At 44.2% G+C, this 16924-nt stretch overlaps 1 protein-coding gene across 1 annotated transcript in view; it reads right to left on the reverse strand.

Annotated features, from left to right (window-relative positions):
- BCO1 (beta-carotene oxygenase 1) overlaps window positions 1–16924 on the reverse strand; it is a 44402-nt gene that overhangs the window by 15139 nt on the left and 12339 nt on the right. Inside the window, exons 2-6 of the mRNA XM_040329155.1 lie at window positions 14678–14806; window positions 11958–12087; window positions 9734–9881; window positions 3910–4057; window positions 1660–1874 (exon numbers count right to left, since the gene is read on the reverse strand). Of these exons, the coding sequence (XP_040185089.1) occupies window positions 1660–1874; window positions 3910–4057; window positions 9734–9881; window positions 11958–12087; window positions 14678–14806 (770 nt within the window). The remainder of the gene's footprint in view (window positions 1–1659; window positions 1875–3909; window positions 4058–9733; window positions 9882–11957; window positions 12088–14677; window positions 14807–16924) is intronic.

Raw genomic sequence — 16924 nt, forward strand, 5'->3', positions numbered from 1 at the left:
TTCCGACTGTCCACAACGTGGTGACGTAAAACACTATGACAAGCCGAGAAAAATTAAGTTCAATGCTTCTGAGCATGCGTCGACTTGATTCTGAGCATGCATGTATTTTTCTCAGATGGCGTTCCACACAGACGATCGGAATTTCCTATCTTTTTTTTTTTTCCATAGGAAAATTTTAAAACATGTTCTATTTTTTTACACCGATGGAAAAAAGTCAGACGGGCCCACACACGATAGTTTTTTCCGATGAAAAAAGTCCATCTGGCTTTTTTCATCGTAAAAAACGATCGTGTGTACACGGCATAAGGCTACCATTCACACCTTAAGGCCTGGATTCACGTAGAAGCGCGTATCTTTGTGCAGGCGTAACTTATCCTATTTACATTACGCCTCCGCAACTTTGACAGGCAAGTGCCGTATTCTCAAACCAAAGTTGCGGCGGCGTAGCGTAAATAGGCTGGCGTAAGCCCGCCTAATTTAAATGTGGTAGATGTGGGTGTGTGTTATGTAAATTTAATGTGACCCCACGTAAATGATGCTTTTTACGAACGGCGCATGCGCCGTCCGTGAAAGTATCCCAGTGCGCATGCTCCAAATTAACACGCAAGAAGCCAATGCTTTCGACGTGAACGTAAATGACGCCCAGCCCTATTCGCGAACGACTTACGCAAACAACGTAAAACGTGAAAAATTCGCCGCTGGCCCGACGTCCATACTAAACATTGGTACGCCTCATGTACGCCTCATATAGCAGGGGTAACTTTACGCCGGGAAAAGCCTAACGTAAACGGCGTATCTGTACTGCGTCGGCCGGGGCAGACGTTCGTGAATTGGCGTATCTAGCTGATTTACATAGTTCTAGGCGTAAATCAGCGTACACGCCCCTAGTGGCCAGCGTAAATATGCAGTTACGATACGACGGCGTAAGAGACTTTGGATCTAATACAAATCTATGCGTAACTGATTCTAAGAATCAGACGCATAGATACGACTGCTCGGACTCAGAGTTACGAAGGCGTATGATGGGACTACGAGTTATGCCGGCGTAACTCGTACGAGAATCTGGGGCCTAAATGTTCATCTTTCCTGAACCCTAAAACTTAACCCAACCCCTTAATGAAATTTCAACATTCTGTAACTGTCAACCTACCTCTGTAACAGATTTCCTTCTGATGCACTGGAGACAGACAGATGAGTGGAAGAACAATGTCCACCCCCTCTATCTTCTGGGAGACACAAGGGTCCCAGAAGACAGGAGAGACTATTTTGATTGCGCAGCGCGACTAGGGAGCTGGGAAGTGAAGCCGCAAGGCTTCATTTCCTGATCCTCTTACCAAAGATGGCGGCAACAGCATCCGAGGACTGAGGCACAGGTCGGCCTCGGGTGTCGACATCGCGGGCATGCTGGACAGGTAAGTGTCCATATTTTAAAAGTCAGCAGCTGCAGTATTTGTTGTAGCTGCTGACTTTTAAAAAATAAAAATAAATCGGCGGACCTCCGCTTTAAATGGCAAACATTAATTATTTGAAATGCATCTGCGAATCAAAACTTTTTTTTTTTCATTTTTCTAACATTTAAAACCCTATAGTTCATTTAGCTAAGCGCAATCATATTGCAAATGCTCAGTATTCCTTATTTGTATATGCACGGGATCATACCTTGTCGTCCTTATTGAAGCTAATACACGAACCCCAGTTAACGCCACGGAAGTAGGCAGTTGCAAGTTTCATAATTTCCAGCTTTAAGGGCTGTTCTATGAAGATGATGTAATTCTCTGTCATACCAAAGCTATGGTAGTAGCTGGGGCTTAGAAGATGATGGGCAGCAATGGAGCATAGAACCTCAGCATTCTTCAAGGGAGACTTTTTATTATCTACAACAGAATAATGTCACATAAACAATTTGAATTCTATTTCATATAGTACATGTTAAAAAATGTAAGCTGTAGCTCAGGTGTCATTAAAGTGGATGTTAACCCAATTCATGAAATTTGAGCTGGGCACATATATCTGCAGAATTTTGTTATCTCTTTTCAAAGAGCCAAGCCCCGCAGCTCTCTCCTGAACCGTTCCTCCGTTATCAGCCTGAAAAATTCTCGGACACATCAGATAAAAGCAGCCTGAAATTTCTGTCAGGATAGGTTGCTAAAATAGATTAGCAGGCAGCTGGCCCTGTTACAAAACACCTCTGAGAGTCTCTGCCTATGATGAGAGGGGGGGTGTGCCTTTCCTCAAATCAGCAATTTTAGCTATCAAGGCTGTATGCCCAGACATCACACTCTGTGTTAAACAGGAAGAAAACATTTCCTAACAGGATCTGAACTTTCTAAACAGTATATAAATGTAAAGATAGCAGATATACATGTAAAACTTATGTAGGGAGATTTGGTTCATCTCCATAGATGTGCGTAGCCTATTGTATTAGGGTGTACACCCCCAAAGCTCAAACACACATGTGTGTGTGTGTATATATATATATATATATTATAATATATATATATATATATATACCGTATTTATCTTCCTATAGCGCGCACCAGCGTATAGCGCGCACCCATACTCTAGAAGGGAAAGTCCTGGAAAAAAATGAATTACTTAGTTTGTCGGTGTCTTGCCCGGCGTCCATCGGTAGCCTTGTCCAGTCCGGCGTCCATCTGCGGCCTCATTGGTGTCCTCCCCGCTTCTCCCACGTTGTCTCTGAGCTCTCCTGCACTGTCTCTGAGCGCCGCCGCTGTCATATACCGAGCGCAGTACACTCGGCTATGCTCGGCCACGCTCGGCTCCTCTCGCATAAAGGCTAGGAGGCGGCACAGGGCGTGACCGCGAGCGCGGCCGAGCATAGCTGAGTGTACCCGAGTGTACTGCGCTCGGTATATGTTGGCGGCGGCGCTCAGAGACAGCGGATCGGCGTATAACGCGCACGCACGATTTTCCCCTGATTTTAAGGGGAAAAAGTGCGCATTATAGGCCGATAAATACGGTATATATATATATATATATATATATATATATATATATATATATATATATATATATATAGGTAGGGCAGAGATTGGTGTCAGTCGTTTATTTTAATCCTTTTTTTATTTTTGCTCTTTTACGTTTTATATATATATATATATATATATATATATATATATATATATATATAATTTTTTTTATTTTTAAGGAGCCCCACTGGGGGGCTTTGGTGAAAAATCAGGGGTCTAAACAGAGATAGAGAAAAGGACTGAGGACAGGGATTCCCCAGTCTCTTTCTCTGCAGACAAGCAGCAGGGGGAATCTGCACAGCACAGGGTGATTCGGGTGTGCCCAGGCACACCTGGCACACCCTGTGCGCACGCCTATGTTCATCTCTGTGTATCATCTGAGGCTGTTCACTTCACTGGGTGTATGGAGGGTTTACATCCACTTTAAGTCTTTTGTTCACAAGGATTAGACAAATTGCAGTGAACAATATTGCATTGTAGTTAAATTCATTATTCATATTCAATCTCTGCACGCACTTCAGATCTTAAGTCAGCGATACATGGTTCGGAATTCAGCTGGTTCAGCAGAGACCATGTATGGTTAGGCTGATTGTACCACAGTCGATCCATTAATCGACTTGGGTACAACCACCCTGTGGGATTGTTGGCATTCGATTACTGCTGGCAGCTATAGCTGCAAGCAGTAATCATTGTGTTTAGCCAGCCAGGAAGGCTCCTCGTGTCCCCCAGCCAGAAGAACTCAATAGTGCTGCAGGAACATTCCCCCATCAACTGGGGAAACAAGCGATTTTCTTTCCTTTCACCTGTGGCTTTAATTTAAATCAATAATAATAACATATTATCCAGATGCAATTAAATTGGCAGTAAGTGAATTTAATTTAAAAGAGGCTATTGGGTTGAGTGGTTTGCTCCATCTTACCTGCAGTTACAGGAGGAACCTTAAATAACATGTATTTTGTTTTCCCTTTGTCACCAATTGATGTTCCCATATTTATTGTGTTGCCAGCACTGTCATAATGTGGATGAGATGTGGCCAAATTAACCGTCACATACTTCATATAGTCTACCTGCAAAAAAGCCAAATTCTAAAAGATTAGGAATAGTTTTATACGATATCTATCTATCTATCTATCTATCTATCTATCTATCTATCTATCTATCTATCTATCTATCTATCTATCTATCTATCTATCACATTTCCAGAGCCCCCCCCCCCTGCCCCAAAGCTTGCTCGTCCCCTCCCTTTCCTGAACTGCCTGGCTGCATGCTCGGATAAGTGTCAGGTATGGATTGGGGGGGGACCCCACGTCATTTTTTTTTTATTTTGGCTCAGGGTTCCCCTCCAAATCCATACCAGATTCTAAATGCCAGGTATGGATTTGGTGGGTGGGGACCACACGTCGTTTATTTCCCTTTTTTTTTTACATTCAGCTGTCAGTAGGGAATCCCGCTGACAGCTGATGTCTCATCGGACGGTGGCCGGCTTCCTGGCCCGCTCCTTTGCAACCAGCTATATACAGTGTGTTTACAGAAAAAAAAGCAAAATGTGTGAACACCCATGCGACCCGTTTCCGGTGCGGACAAAAAAAGGGTCCTGTACGAGTTTGGTCTGAATACGATGCAAATTTAGCCATAAAGGGCCAGATTCACATAGAATCTGGCTATGCTGCGGCGACGTAACCTATCCCATTTACGTTACACCGCCGCAAGTTTACAGCGTAAGTGCTTGATTCACAAAGCACTTGCCTGTAAACTTGCGGCGGCGTAACGTAAATCTGCCCGGCGCAAGCCCGCCTAACTTAAATGGGGCGGGGACCATTTAAATTAGGCGAGTTTCCGTGCCGAACGTACTGTGCATGCTCCGTCCCTAAATTTACCCGACATGCATCGCGCTAAATGACGCAAGGACGTCATTGGTTTCGACGTTAACGTAAATGGCATCCAGCGCCATTTACGGATGACTTACGCGAACGACGTGAAAGTTCAAATTTCGACGCGGGAACGACGGCCATACTTAACATTGGCTAGACCACCTAGAGGGCAGCCTTAGTTTTACGCCGCGTATCTCTACGGAAACAATGTAAATTTAGAGCGACGGGCAAAGCGTACGTTCGGGAATCGGCGTAACTAGTCATTTGCATATTCTACGCCGACCGCAATGGAATCGCCACCTAGCGGCCGGCCTAGAATTGCAGCCTAAGATCCGACGGTGTAAGTCAATTACACCTGTCGGATCTTTGTGAGATCTATGCGTAACCTGATTCTATGAATCAGGCGCATAGTTACGACGGGCGGATCTTAGAGATACGACGGCGTATCAGGAGATACGCCGTCGTATCTCTTTTGTGAATCTGGCCCACAGTTTGTATGGCTTGATTCGCATGGCACACATAGCATGTGATCTTCACAGCAATGCAATGTGAATCACATGCAATGTCTGGCATCGCACTAGTGTGAACCGGCCCTAAAACTGGAGTGTGCAAAATCTGGTGCAGCTCTGAAAAAGAAACCAATCAGCTTTGTCAAAGACTAATTGAACAAGCTGAAGTTAGAAGGTGATTGGCTACCATGCACAACTGCACCAGATTTTGCACTCTCCAGTTTTAGTAAATCAACCCCATTATTTCTAGGTCTTATTTTGCCTATTTATAAAACAGTATATCTTAATTTTTTTCAGATTGTGTATACTTTCTTGTTATGGAAGTTTAAATGGGTTCTTGATCTTTGATCCTATACTGGCCTTGAGATAAGGTGGTAATAGAGAATTTCTAAGAAAACAGGAAGTTCAGTGGATCTATTACCTGGTTACTTTACAACCACAAAGTCTAATTGTAGATTTCGATTTGTATCTGTGTTTATGATTTCATTGCATCACATGTAGTATTATTTTTACTTTTCACTTTCAACGCTCATGGATTTTTTTGTATGTACAATTTGGATGCAGTGTTTTATGCCCTATTTCGCCTGGGCATTTGTACACCTGTATACTTAGGTAGATTCAGGTACATTGGTGCAAACTTGCGGCGGCGTGGCTTAGCGTGTTTAGGCTACGCCGCCGTAAGTTAGCTAGGCAAGTACATGATTCTCAATGTACTTGCCTGCTAATATACGGCGGCGTAGCCTAAAGCGGGCGGGCGTAAGGGCGCCGAATTCAAATGTGTTGGAGGGGGGCGTGTTTAATGTTAATCAGGCTTGACCTTATGTTTTTTACGTTTTTCCGTTACTGCGCATGCGCCGGGCGCCTACATTTCCCAGTGTGCATTGCGGCTAAGTACGCCGCACGGGCCTATTGATTTCGACGTGGACGTAAACAACGTAAATCCCGATTCGCGGACAACTTACGCAAACGACGTAAAAAATTTGAATCTTGCGGCGGGAACGGCGGCCATACTTTAACATTGTTATTCCACCTAATAGATGGAATAACTTTAGGCCTGAAAATGCCTTTACGGAAACGGCGTAAATCGACTGCGGCGGCCAGGCGTACGTTCGTGAATCGGCGTATCAACTCATTTACATATTCCGCAATGGAAGCGCCACCTAGCGGCCATCCAAAATATTGCAATCTAAGATAGGACGGCGCAAGCCGTCGTATCTTAGATATGTTTAAGCGTATCTCTGTTTGAGCATACGCTTAAACATAAGTCGGCATAGATTCTGAGTTAGGTCGGCTTATCTACTGATAAGCCGGCCTAACTCTTACTGAATCTACCTAATTGAATATTATTGAAATGCTTAAACCCTATTTCTCTCATTCCTCATGTATTGAATTGCATAGTAATTGTCTGCCCCAACGTTGTAAAGCGCTGTGCAAGCCGTTGACCATATACAAGGCTTCATTCGCACTTGTGCGACTCGTCATGCAACTTTGGACATCAACGTTGCATAACAAGTCATTCTTCATGTTTTCCAATGATAACCATTCATATATGTGTGACTTAAAGTTGCAGCAATTTCAAGGTAGTTTAATGCACTACTTTGTTCCCACTTTCATGCAACTTGCGGACCATAGACTTCAATGTTAGCTCTCAAAAGTTGGATGAAAGTCATACCAGAATGTTATACAATGCAACAGTTGTTCATTATCACTGGTCAAAACCAAAGTCGTATTCAAGTTGCACCCATCCAAAGTTGCATCAAAATTATGTCAAAGTTGCACTCCAAAGTCTGAGCAACTTTTGAGTAGTACAAGTGTGAATGGAGCCTAAATCCTGTAATAAGATTACTTTTATTGTTAAAACGGAGTATCATAACTAGTTATCCATTACTTACTCAGGGTTGCCCCTTCCCTTAGCCTTTCCTTCCCTTTTTTTTCCCCCTTAATCCCCCCCCCCTTAAAAAAATTGTATTTATTTTTTCTCCCCCCTTTTTTTTTCTGTTTTTGCGCATTGCTTAGAAAATGGAAAAGGTATAGGGTGAATCCAGATACAGCGTATGGGGGTGGTCCCCGCGCTCGCTGTAATATCAGCATGGTGGCGGCCTCAGGGGTGTATGGAGGCTGCTATAAATGTGATTATTATCTTGTGTTTAATGATTAGTGATCATATCTGTTATGTTATTGATAATATATGATTGCTATGAAAACCTGGATTTTCCCTTGGCGGTAGAAATAAAGTATTTGAAAAAATGGAACTTCTGCTTTTTGGAATCCTCCCCGCCCTCTGCTGTCACATTTGGCACCTTTCAGGGGGGAAGAGGGAGCAGATACCTGTGCAATACAGGTATTTGCTCCCACTTCCAGGCATAGATCACCTCGGTGATCGCGGTGCCCTATGCCACATCTGGCGCCTACTCCGCCCCCCCCCGCTGTCTTCTGGGAGCCACACAGGTCCCAGAAGGCAGTAGAGACCAGAGGAATAGCTCATGCATACGCAGTAGGGAACCTAGAAGTGAAGCCGCCGCAAGGCTTCACTTCCCGATTCCCTTACCGAAGATAGCGGCGGCAGCATTCGAGAGCTGAGCGACAGACCGGCTTCGGGTGCCGACATCGTGGGCGCCCTGAACAGGTAAGTGTCCTAATATTAAAAGTCAGCAGCTGCAGTATTTGTAGCTGCTGGCTTTTAATAATTTTTTCCGGCAGAACACCGCTTTAACTGCAACACTGTGATTGTATCAATAGTAAATCAAGGCACACTGCCACCTTCTGGCTGCAGTGGCAACTACAGTGTCTTCTGCGGACTGAAGTCTATTTTGTTAAAGCGGAGGTCCCACGAAAAAAAAAAATATTAAAAGCCAGCAGCTACAAATACTGCAGCTGCTGACTTTTAATACATGGGAACTTACCTGTCCAGCGCACCCGCAATGTTGGCAGCCGAGGCCGAGCAATCGCTCGTCTCTCAGCTGCCCCTGCCGCAATCCTCGGTGAGGGAAACAGGAAGTAAAGCGTTGCGGCTTCACTCTCCGGTTCCCTACTGCGCATGCGTGAGTCGCGCATCACATCCTACCTGTCTCCCGCTGTCTCCTGGGACCAGTGTTTCCCAGAAGATAGCAGGGGGTGACGCGAAGGGGCGTGACTCCAGTGGGAGTCTATTCCCAGAAGTGGGTGCAGGTATGCAGGTATCTGCACCCCCCTCCCCCTGAAAGGTGCCAAATGTGACACCGGAGAGGGGGAGGGTTCCGAAAAGCGGAGGTTCACTTTTTGTGTGGACTTAGGCTTTAATGAAGCCTCCAGCCTGCAGGTGACCGCTACATCATAGCTGACATAGTAATCACATAATTTTGATGGCAATCCTAACAGCCTGACATTGGTTTGCATTATGTGCTATAGGGGACTTTTTCTATATTACATACTAAACGGAGGAGCTGATGGAGCCAGCAGTTGCACCTTGCACCACAAAATGAGGCTATCGGGGACATCCACACACTCATTCTCCTCCTGTACACTTAACTGAAGTCTTACATCATCACACATAGAGAAGGCAGTCAGTTAAGAGCTGGTCAATATAATGGGCTAGATTCAGCAACGATTTACGCCGGCGTATCCATAGATACGCCGCGTAAATTCAAAGCTGCGCCGGCCTATCTTCCTTCTGTATTCAGAAAGCAAGATACGCCGACATGAGCCTAAGATACGACTGGCATAAGTCTCTTACGCCGTCGTATCTTAGGGTGCATTCTCACGCTGGCCGCTAGGTGGCGCTTCCGTTGTTTTCGGCGTAGAGTATGCAAATTACCTAGTTACGCCGATTCACAAACGTACGTGCGCCCGGCGGTAGTTTTTTACGTCGTTTGCGTAAGGCTTTTTCGGCTCCTGCTATTAGGTGGCGCAGCCAATGTTAAGTATGGACGTCGTTCCCGCTTCGAAATTTGAATTTTTTGCGTCGTTTGCGTAAGTCGTTCGCGAATAGGGCTGGACGTAATTTACGTTCACGTCGAAACCAATGACGTCCTTGCGACATCATTTGAAGCAATGCACACTGGGATATGTACACGGACGGCGCATGCGCCGTTCGTAAAACACGTCAATCACGTCAGGTCATCACATATTAGCATAAAACACGCCCCCCTTCCACATTTGAATTACGCGGCCTTACACCGGCCCCATTTACGCTACGCCGCCGCAACTTACGGAGCAAGTGCTTTGTGAATACTGCACTTGCTCCTGTAAGTTGCGGAGGCGTAACGTAAATACGATACGCTGCGCCGCCGTAAGAAGGGGCGCAGCTACCTGAATCTAGCCCAATGAGTATAATGAAATTTTAAACTCCCAAGTAGAAAAATAAACAGTTATTCAACTTAATTACCTTTTCTATGGTATCCAGAGTCTGTGGATCAATTTTTCTGATAAAGTTGGTTTCAGAGGAAGCATAATAATCATCTCCAAACTTTATGATGTTAATTAAGCAATTATCAGTGAACTCAGGCACCACATGTGACAGGTACGTGAAGGCTCTGTTGTGTAAGTGATAATAAAGCATTAAAGGTGGAACGTGATGGCTTTTTACTACAATGCTAGAGTTACTAGTGGCACTTATAACTGGAATTTACATTATACCCATGTTGTACTTAAAGCTTCCAAATTAAGGTTATTGTTGGATGGACAGTTCTACAAAGTAATCCTACCCAGCAGCATCCTTGGTTTAATGTTTTAATGTTTTTTTTTATAAAATATTAATATTAGCTCTAAAGCCAATATTAATTCTGAAAAAGTTAATTGTCTTAAAAAAGAAATATTAACCGCTTCCCGACCGCCGCATGTAGATATACGTCGGCAGAATGGCACGTACAGGCACATTGGCGTACCTGTACGTCCCTGCCTTTCCGCGGGTCGGGGGTCTGATCGGGACCCCCCCCCCCGCTACATGCGGCGGTCGGATTCCCTGGGGGAGCGATCCGGGATGACGGCGCGGCTATTCGTTTATAGCCGCTCCGTCGCGATCGTTCCCCGGAGCTGAAGAACGGGGAGAGCCGTATGTAAACACAGCTTCCCCGTGCTTCACTGTGGCGGCGTATCGATCGAGTGTTCCCTTTTATAGGGAGACTCGATCAATGACGTCAGTCCTACAGCCACACCCCCCTACAGTTGTAAACACACACTAGGTGAACACTAAATCCTACAGCGCCACCTGTGGTTAACTCCCAAACTGCAACTATCATTTTCACAATAAACAATGCAATTTAAATGCATTTTTTGCTGTGAAAATGACAATTGTCCCAAAAATTTGTCAAAATTGTCCGAAGTGTCCGCCATAATGTCGCAGTCACGAAAAAACCCGCTGATCGCCGCCATTAGTAGTAAAAAAAAATAATAATAATAAAAATGCAATAAAACTATCCCCTATTTTGTAAACGCTATAAATTTTGCGCAAACCAACCGATAAACGATTATTGCGATTCTTTTTACCAAAAATAGGTAGCAGAATACGTATCGGCCTAAACTGAGGGAAAAAAAATGTTTTATATATGTTTTTGGGGGATATTTATTATAGCAAAACGTAAAAAATATTGCATTTTTTTCAAAATTGTCGCCCTTTTTTTGCGCAAAAAATAAAAACCGCAGAGGTGATCAAATACCACCAAAAGAAAGCTCTATTTGTGGGGAAAAAAAGGACGCCAATTTTATTTGGGAGCCACGTCGCACGACCGCGCAATTGTCTGTTAAAGCAACGCAGTGCCGAATCGCAAAACCTGGCCGGGTCCTTTAGCTGCATTTTGGTCCGGGTCTTAAGTGGTTAAGCATCAGAGGCTGGTCTCAAAAATTCAAAGGCACCTTTGATTACACCCTACACCAGTGATGGTGAACCTTGGTACCCCAGATGTTTTGGAACTACATTTCCCATGATGCTCCACTACACTCCAAAACATCAGCTTTCCAAAGTTTGCCATCACTGCCCTACACCATTGCTTTTTGTTTATATATGTATATGCAATTAGATGTCTTTGCTGTTAGGGTCTATAATGGCCACACATGTACAGTACACTCAGCAGAGAAAACTAATGCCTTAGCCAGCATAGGTTGTGGCCAGAGGAGGTAGTTGGCTAATATGAATGTTTTAATTAGTTGTATACTATATTGTCAAAAGTATTGGGACACCTGCCTTTACATGCACATGAACTTTAATGACATCCCAGTCTTAGTCCGTAGGGTTCAGTATTGAGTTGGCCCATCCTTTGGCGGGCCAGAAGAGAGAGGAGACACACGGCGGAGAAAGCCACTGGAGAAGCAACACCAAAGCCACTGCCTGCATCCAGCCGCTCGCAAGAACCATGCTGAAGAACACAACAGCCCGCCACATAGATCAGGTAAGTGGTGTGGTAGTGTTGTGCTGCTGGCTGCCTGAGGGGGGGGGGGGTGGTAGTAGTGGTACAGCATATTATATAGGTCCCAAAGGCTAGGTCTGCTGGTAGATAACTCCAGGCACCAGGTACTTACTGGCTCGGCTTAGAATTATTTACTCCAACTACTAACATGGTCACTTTAAATTATAGACACACAAGAGGAATAGAAGTGAACAGTTTGTAACTTACTTAGCAAATATATTTTTGCAGGGGTCTGGATAAGCCATGGTGCCAAATTCTGACACCACTATTCTCTTGGCCTCCATGTTGGAATTATAGGTGTCACTACGCAGGAATTTACTTCTGTAGAATACTTCACCTGCGAACAAAAATTATGCAACAATACAATATATTGCATTAACAACATTTTGTATCTGTATTTATTTGGAGTTCAGCTTTAACTTTAGATGTGCCAGAACAGTAGGTGTTTATAGCAGCAGATCAAGAGCAAGTGATGTAAGCTCTAACACTTATGCCCCATACACACGATCAGATTTTCCGTCGGAAAAATCTTGGATGTTTTTTCCGCCGAAATTCCGCTCAAGCTTGGCTTGTATACATACAGTCACACAAAACTTCTCTGAACTTTCGACCGTCAAGAACACGGTGACGTACAACACTACGACGAGCCGAGAAAATTCAATTAACTTCAATGCTTCCGAGCATGCGTTCGAATTGTTTCCGCGCATGTGTCGGAATTTTGCATGTCGGAATTGCTACAGACAATCAGATTTTCCGATCTGAAAAATTGAGAACCAGCTCTAAATCTTTTGTTGGCGGAAATTCCGAAAGCAAAAGTCCGATGGAACATACACGGTCGGAATTTCCGTTCAAAAACTCACATCAGACTTTTGCTGTTGGAAAATCCGATCGTGTGTACGGGGCATTACACTCAGGGTGGGCTCCTGCAGTGGGGAGGTGGCCAGGAAGCAAGGATTGGTGAGTATACTTTGCTGGGGTAGATGGACCATTAGAAGATTCTCTTACTTTGCCAATAATAAAGCAAAAATGGCAACTGCTCAGAGCAATTTAAGATTAGCATGGTCAGGGCAATTACCAGAGCAATAGAAAATATCCCTAACACCCTTTTAGCTAGCCAGCAACAGAAAAAAACGAAACTGTCTTGTCCATTTTTTCTATTTTTGCTAGTTTATAAATTGACCTGAGCAGTTGCCATTGTTGGTTTGTTGGATTTGGCGTGGACACAATCGGGGGGGTTTTTCACCTGCCACTGAGTAATGTTGGGCTCCGGGTCTGTGAGCAGGGCCGGCCTTTGGGGTGTGCAGGCTGTGCGGCCGCACAGGGCGCCATGGGCAACAGGGGTGCCGTGCGGCCATCCAGAGGCGTACTAGGGGGGTTTGGGGGCGTACCACACACTGGGGGGGTGTCAGCCCGGCAACGGGGGGGGCTACTCTGAACGGGGGGATCTGCATTGAAGGGGTGGATACACTGAAGGGGGGTCTGCACTGAAGGGAGTCTGTGTAACATGCAGGGGGTCCAGAGCTGCAGGGTTCTGTGTAATGTAAAGGGGTCCAGTGATGCAGGGTGCTGTGTAATGTAAAGGGGTCCAGTGATGCAGGGGGCTGTGTAATGTGAAGGGGTCCAGAGTGCTGTGTAATGTAAAGGGGTTCAGTGATGCAGGGTGCTGTGTAATGTAAAGGGGTCCAGTGGTGCAGGGTGCTGTGTAATGTAAAGGGGTCCAGTGATGCAGGGTGCTGTGTAATGTAAAGGGGTCCAGTGATGCAGGGTGCTGTGTAATGTAAAGGGGTCCAGTGATGCAGGGTGCTGTGTAATGTAAAGGGGTCCAGTGATGCAGGGTGCTGTGTAATGTAAAGGGGTCCAGTGATGCAGAGTGCTGTGTAATGTGAAGGGGTCCAGAGTGCTGTGTAATGTAAAGGGGTTCAGTGATGCAGGGTGCTGTGTAATGTAAAGGGGTCCAGTGATGCAGGGTGCTGTGTAATGTAAAGGGGTCCAGTGATGCAGGGTGCTGTGTAATGTAAAGGGGTCCAGTGATTCAGGGTGCTGTGTAATGTAAAGGGGTCCAGTGATGCAGAGTGCTGTGTAATGTAAAGGGGTCCAGTGATGCAGAGTGCTGTGTAATGTAAAGGGGTCCAGTGATGCAGGGTGCTGTGTAATGTAAAGGGGTCCAGTGATGCAGAGTGCTGTTTAATGTAAAGGGGTCCAGAGTGCTGTGTAATGTAAAGGGGTTCAGTGATGCAGGGTGCTGTGTAATGTAAAGGGGTCCAGTGATGCAGGGTGCTGTGTAATGTAAAGGGGTCCAGTGATGCAGGGTGCTGTGTAATGTAAAGGGGTCCAGTGATTCAGGGTGCTGTGTAATGTAAAGGGGTCCAGTGATGCAGAGTGCTGTGTAATGTAAAGGGGTCCAGTGATGCAGAGTGCTGTGTAATGTAAAGGGGTCCAGTGATGCAGGGTGCTGTGTAATGTAAAGGGGTCCAGTGATGCAGAGTGCTGTTTAATGTAAAGGGGTCCTCTTTGTGTATGTTTAGGTGACCAGGGAGCGAGGGGTGAAGATGGGGGGGGGTGCCACAGGATTAGCTTGCACAGGGCGCCTGAACACCTAAGGCCGGCCCTGTCTGTGAGGGCCGCCTCAGTAGTAAACTACTTTCAATTTATGCCTTGCTATATATGTCCCATAGTTGGTAATTCCGATTAGATATGAGTTAGGGACCACACTTTGCACAGGTGCCTTGACATGGCTATAGGGCTTCACATGTATTTGCAAATGTATGCAACAAAAGCCTTTTCGTCCCCATATGTCCTTCATGACAGGTTGACTTTAAATTAGTGTGTTCTTTAGGGATACCACTCCCCAGAGATTAAAACATGGACTTGAACTTCACGTTTAAATATAACTCCTTTCTGGTATAAATGGAGAAAAACAAACTTACCATTTTTAAATGTAAAACTATGCAGTAAAGATAGCCCATCAAACCAGTGATTATAGGACATCTCTCCAATGGTGTGTATTCCTGGACCATTGCGAAGAAGAGTTCCTTGCAGCCATTTTGGTATGTACCCTAAAGAACAAAGACAAAGCTATTTGTAATGATTTCTGTATAAGGATAAGGCTGGCCATAAATCACTTGTCTTCTTTTGATCAGTCAGCGGGCCCATTGAAAAAAAGAATTGATTCCCTCACCCACACAAGCTGCACTATTGTACAGTACAATGGTGCAGTTTTTGGTATTCTGACAGTGGAGGAGTACAATTTGTACTCCTCCACTGTCAGAATACCCTAATCAGCAGCTGCAGCTGATTGGCTACATCCACAACAGTTTTCCAACATTCCCGTTTTACAGAAGCTGATCGTTAGATTGACTTATCAAGCAGGAACTGCCAAACATGGATCGTTATTCAGATGGTCCCTTCTGAACCAGACAAATTTCGATCCATCTATTTACACTCCATACCCACATGATCTAACAAGTGATTGGGCTACATGTAGCAAGCTGGCTGAATACCAACTACTTGTCTTTGTGGCTTGGGAAGCAAAACACTGGTTATTATGTGTATCACATGTTCCCAACTAATGGTCCATGCACCCGGGTTTGCAGCTTTGGTGGGTACTTTGTTTTTAGAATTTACATATTTAACATAGTCACATGTAAAAAAACAGAAAACTTGGTTGATCCTGCTGTTCTCTATTCCCACCTTCTGTTTATGTCCCCAATTCAGCTAGGGATTTTGCAGCTGTGGTAGCAACTTGGCACATGCTCAGTTTTCAGTGAGTTTCTATGCTGAGCATTTCCCCCCTATCACATTTGAGCAGCCCAGGTGACTATAGAGTCACAAATGTGGGCATATACAAGAGTGGTAAATGACAGTCCACTCCCTTCCTCCTCCTCCATGCCCACTTACCAACTGAACACAATGGAGGCTTTACCTCCCTTTTATTCTAAGACACAGGTTGGGGGGCGTGACACAGCCTGTGACTAGCAGAAATCCACCAAATGATCAAGAGCAATTTTTGGGAACACATACCTGTCCATGACATCCTGGCTGGCGCTCCCCGTCTGACCCTGACGGATCCTTTTTTTCTATACTACTTGAATGTCTGTCCATTGCCGGTGGAATGTTTACATTTGGGGTCAGTATTACCAGCTGTTCAAGCTGTTTTTCATTATGATACAACTTTTGTCCATGATAAAGTCACAGAGTAACTGTAAAATGCACAATTATGTTCTGTGCATTGTCTGATGTTACATACTTTATATTGCAATTACAAATTGTCATTTGTACTGCATAATAAATCTGTAATTTTTATACTCATTACTATCTGCGGTCCATTTAAAATCCAATTTTTGAGGAATTATTCTTTACTGTAGGATATTACATCTTGATCGTTGGAGGCTTTACCTCCCTCTTATTTTAAGACACAGGTTGGGGGGCGTGACACAGCCTGTGACTAGCAGAAATCCACCCACGCCATGTTATTGACAAAAAATAATAAAGATTTGATTTCAAATATATATTTGTATGACAATTTAAAAGAGTTTATTGATTTTATTTATTTATTCTTACTCTGCATTCCAAAGGCAGATTTTTATTTTTTTACATGGGACCAGCAGCAGAGGACTAGAAGCTCCTCATTTCTTATGTTTCCCTGCAGACAGGCTGGGAAAGATTTGGCTCATGTGAATGCTTACATTGATTAGAAAAAAGGTACTTAGATTGTTTTCTTTTTTTTAAATTACATAAATATTTACAGTGCAATCATCCATATACAGAAATAAAAGGGACAATGTCAATTAAACAGTGTATATTTAGTAATACTTTAACCACTTCAGCCCCGCAGGATTTGGCAATCCAATGACTAGGCCATTTTTTTGTGATTCAGCACTGTGTCGCTTTATCTGACAATTGCGCGGTCGTGCGACGTGGCTCCCAAACAAAATTGACGTCCTTTATTTCCCACAAATAGAGCTTTCTTTTGGTGGTATTTGATCACCTCTACGGTTTTTGTTTTTTGCACAAAAATAGAGCAACAATTTTGAAAAAAAGGCAATCTTTTTTACTTTTTGCTCTAATAAATATCCCCAAAAATATATAAACTTTTTTTTCCTCAGTTTAGGCCGATACGTATTCTTCTACATATTTTTGGTAAAAAAAATTGCAATAATCATTTATTGATAGGT

The sequence above is a fragment of the Rana temporaria genome, chromosome 11 (genome assembly GCF_905171775.1).
Source record: "Rana temporaria chromosome 11, aRanTem1.1, whole genome shotgun sequence".
Taxonomy (NCBI): domain Eukaryota; kingdom Metazoa; phylum Chordata; class Amphibia; order Anura; family Ranidae; genus Rana; species Rana temporaria.